Source organism: Medicago truncatula, chromosome 3 (assembly GCF_003473485.1).
Source record: "Medicago truncatula cultivar Jemalong A17 chromosome 3, MtrunA17r5.0-ANR, whole genome shotgun sequence".
Taxonomy (NCBI): Eukaryota; Viridiplantae; Streptophyta; class Magnoliopsida; order Fabales; family Fabaceae; genus Medicago; species Medicago truncatula.
This window is the reverse complement of record NC_053044.1, coordinates 46,551,869-46,556,335: the sequence shown is the minus strand read 5'-3', so window position 1 is coordinate 46,556,335 and position 4,467 is coordinate 46,551,869. Positions and strand designations below refer to the sequence as shown.

Below are 4,467 nucleotides of genomic sequence, written 5' to 3'. Positions count from 1 at the left end.
ATCAATTGGAAAGAACAACTAGGTATGATACGTTCAGCTGAGATTACAAAAAGATGACTGCATTCACCAGTCGAATCTATATCAAATAATAATATATTATGACAAAAGAATATACTTCTATTAAATATTAATGAAAATCTCCTTAACAAAATATCTATGTAAATTTGATTTTCAAAAAAAAAAAAATTAATATTCATACATCACCGGTTTAAAAAAATGTTGCATTGTTGATAAACCTCGTACTATGACTTTCAAAAATTTATATATTACAGTCAAACATTTTTAATAATATGACGAGTATGGTTCACTGGCAATATAAAAAATATATGTGTGTGTATTAAATCATAATACATTTCAATTGAATTAATACAAAATTTTAAAATTAAATACATTTGATAAGATAAAATTTAAGATATAATACGATAATTATATGGTACGTGATAGTTGACATACATTGAGTAAAATTGTGCATTAATGTTATTACCACCTATATGAGAAATGCTTAACAAAAGTAGTAGAGCAAATGACATTTTTCACGGATCATTAGTTTTTAGGTAGAAAAACAAAAGGTTGGCATCGCAAAACCATAAGTATTTTAGCAAAGTTTCAATAAAATATATACTTGACGTTGATTTTAATTAGCTTTCATTTGTTTGGAACTAAAATTACGCCTTTTATTCTCTTATTTTCTCTTTTCCTCTTTGCAAAAACTACAACAAACAAGAATGCAGCGCAATCCACCCAATTCATCTGCATTTTTCATTCACCTTGACAAACCTCAACCATTGTCACCTAACTTTAATTTTTGCTTTGTCTGGTTCTGTTTTCATTAACTTTTTTCCCATTTCATTAACCAGCCTGCGTTTTCTCCCTATATAATTTGTGATTTGACCATAAAATTTCATAGCTCAAAACACCCAATTAGTTTCACTTTCTTTTTCTTGTGTGAGTTTGTTCTGTTCTCAATGATTTTTTTTTAAATTGTTATTTTGGTTAATCCTGCATCCATTCACGTTGTTTCTTTCAATATGTATTTTTCATGTTATCAAATTTTTATTAATTTTTGTTTTTGTTTAGAACAACAAAGAACAAGATGGGTGATGGAGAAAAATTTCAATTGGGAACTATCGGTGCACTGAGTCTATCTGTGGTGTCATCTGTGTCGATTGTGATTTGTAACAAGGCGTTGATGAGTACATTGCATTTCATTTTCGGTAAGTTCATAGATGTTTAATAGTTTTTTATTTGTAATTTGATATGGTTGGATACTTATATGAATATGAGTTTTTTTTTCTTTCTTTTTCCGTGGTGATTGTTACTAGCATGTTTCTTCCATGTATCTGTTTCTTCCATGTGACGACATCACATTTTATTAAAACTTCAAAATTCTATATCCTACATAGTTAAAGCTTCCTCATACTTGTCTTAAATATGTAGACGTCTAAAGTTTTAATGGACATCATTGAATTTCTATGCAGCTACAACATTGACAAGTTGGCATCTTCTTGTTACATTTTGTTCTCTTCATGTGGCACTAAAAATGAAATTTTTCGAGCACAAGCCTTTTGAGCAGAAAGCAGTGATGGGATTTGGAATTCTAAATGGAATCTCGATTGGGTTGTTAAATTTGAGTCTGGGTTTCAATTCTGTTGGATTCTATCAGGTGTTTTTTTGTACGTGTTCTATTTTTCAAAGCCTTTATTGTTGTTGTTTGGGCATTTTTATCAATAATTTTTTAACAGACTCTTTTACATATGCATTCAGATGACAAAGTTGGCAATAATTCCGTGTACTATTCTACTGGAGATTCTTTTTCTTGGAAAGAAATTCAGGTCTCATTTAGCCTCTTATCGTTTATATACATATGGTTGATCTCTTGACATATATATCAAACATTTTGAGTTGAGATCCTCCCCATTTAAAATTCTCGAATGATAAAGACACAAAAATTTTTGAAAAGAGTATACAATAATTAATGAAAACATCCACTATATCTTTTTTGTGTTTATCTTTCTCTTGTATACTCCATTTACTTTAACAAATGGAGAGGATCCTTAATCAAACATTTTATAGTTTATATTTGTTTAAAATTTGTAAGACATCGTGTAATCGACAACATGACAAATGTTTGTGTATTGTCCTTTATGATATTCACAGGTCTCAACGAATCTATACAGTTTAGTTTGACATTTTGACCAAAATTATCATTATAATTTTTTCTGGTTTTTTTATTGGCATAGTTATTTTGATTGTGTTTCTTTTGTCTCATTTGCAGAAAAAATATGTTCTTATCTATTCATTAATTTTAAAGTTTAATGAAACATCCATTGTTATTTTATCAATGTTACTTTTAGTTATTCACTGCAGAGATAAATGTATGATACAATATATTAAATTATTAAGGTTATTAATGGAAAAGGACAAATAATTATAACAAAAGTAACAAAGTTGATTGGTTACTTTGGTATGTTTAAAAAGTAAAAAAAAAAAAATACAAAATATTAAAAAGGAACAAAGGAAGGACTTGTAAACAATTTCAATTGTATTGACTGTTCTCTTGTTTTTGTAAATGCAGTAGAAGAACCCAATTTTCTCTTGTAATCCTACTTTTGGGTGTTGGAATTGCAACAATCACTGATTTACAACTCAATGCGTTGGGCTCTTTCTTGTCTTTTCTGGCAGTGATAACAACATGTGTTGCTCAAATTGTATCCTTAAAGAAAATTTCACTCCTGTTAACTGCTATGGTTTTTAAAATGGCCGATATTTTGTCAGTTGTGTTTTCGTGTGTGTGCAGTGATGTTCAATCTTATGAATTTATTTTTAACGATGAATATGTTGCTAACAACACAGGGAAAAGTGTTACATAAATGCATATTCTTATTCCTATAAATTTGTTCTTGAGATAATCATTTCGCCAACTTCATAACAACAAACATTTTACCTAAGCTTCCCTTTGTATGTGAGATGACAAATATCTTCTACATTAATGCAACTTATATTTTCTCTTATTATGGAAAAGTAAAATTCTGCAAACTTTACATGTCTTATATTATCTCCAGTTTTATGTAAAAGTTTGCATGCATATATTCATTTCATTTGAGCATAATTTAGAAATGTATATTTATGTTATTTTGACCACTTGAAAAGGACGATAAGTTTTTTTTTTTTTTTTAGTGTTATAATTGCTTGTGTTTGTTATGTCTTGTTAAGATCTTAATCAGCTGATTTCAGATGACAAATACCATCCAGAAAAAGTTTAAGGTTTCTTCTACTCAACTTCTATATCAATCATGTCCATATCAGGCAGCAACCTTGTTGATAATCGGACCATATTTGGATAAAATTCTCACTGATCTAAATGTTTTTGCTTTCAAGTACACAACACAAGTGACGGTGAGATTTAAAAAAGACATTTGTGCTTATTGTTGAACTTAAACTCTTTCTGTCTACTAATATATTAATTTTATGCATCGTAGTTTGCCATCGTTCTTTCATGTCTTATTTCTATCTCGGTCAACTTTAGTACATTTCTTGTAATTGGAAAGACATCTCCAGTTACCTACCAAGTCCTTGGACATCTTAAGACATGTCTTGTACTGGCTTTTGGTTACGTTATTGTACGTGATCCTTTTAGTTGGAGAAACATACTAGGAATTTTGGTAGCCATGGTTGGGATGCTTATGTATTCCCACTTTTGCATTCTTGAGAATCAACAAAAATCAATTGAAACTGCAGCACAAGCATTACAGGTCTGTTTATTTATAGAGAGCATTTTTATTCCTCGTGTTTTTTTATTGATAAATTGACATGAGAAACTACTTTGTGATTCACTGTTTTCTAATGTTTTCAGGCAAGAGAAGGGGAATCTGATCCCCTCATTAACGTGGAAAATGGAAGTACAATATTGAACAAGAGACCCCCTATTTGGAATAAGGAAAAAGACTAACTCTATAAGAGTACATTCAATCTCCACTAAGAATAGTAAATCCTTAGTGGAATTATATCCTAAGTTAAAAAGTTTGACATACTCAAAATTTAAATACCATGGTGATTTGATTCACTCGTTACAATTAGTTTAGTGTTGTGTGCATTAGTAGTCAACTAACAATATATTATTAGCGGAAAGAAGTTCATGGTATTATTCAAGTTTGGGCCAACAAATTTGGCTCGATTTAACTTGTACTTGTATATTTTAAACATCATATTTCATATGTATATAAATGACAAAACTACATCTTACAATTATGTCGCGAAATTGTAGCAACACACTCTTTAACATTCGCTTCTCAACACACTTCTTTTAGTTTGTTGAAATTTGCACAAGTTCTCTTGAAATTTTTGGAGACTTACGTAATTTGGATTTACCCATTTGAAATTTAACTAATAAAAGGGAGTGTATTGAAAATTTTATGTTAGAAAGTATATTGTCGACACTCCTCGGTATCTATTCTCAATCTTTATCGC

General features: G+C 29.6%; 1 protein-coding gene across 2 annotated transcripts; it reads left to right on the top strand.

Annotated features, from left to right (window-relative positions):
- Positions 1-626: 626 nt before the first annotated feature.
- Positions 627-4,248, top strand: LOC25489850 (UDP-xylose transporter 3). 2 transcript variants are annotated; one of them, XM_039832374.1, is made up of 8 exons: positions 627-945; positions 1,078-1,214; positions 1,479-1,663; positions 1,765-1,832; positions 2,576-2,708; positions 3,235-3,396; positions 3,480-3,752; positions 3,854-4,248. In XM_039832374.1, exons 2-8 carry the CDS (start codon positions 1,094-1,096, stop codon positions 3,947-3,949), a joined length of 1,038 nt encoding a protein of 345 aa, XP_039688308.1. In that variant the 5' UTR covers positions 627-945; positions 1,078-1,093; the 3' UTR covers positions 3,950-4,248. The 2 variants fall into 2 exon arrangements, with proteins under 2 accessions (XP_039688308.1, XP_013461535.1); XM_013606081.3 differs by lacking the exon at positions 627-945 and having other exon boundaries at positions 956-1,214.
- The last annotated feature ends 219 nt before the right edge of the window (positions 4,249-4,467 follow it).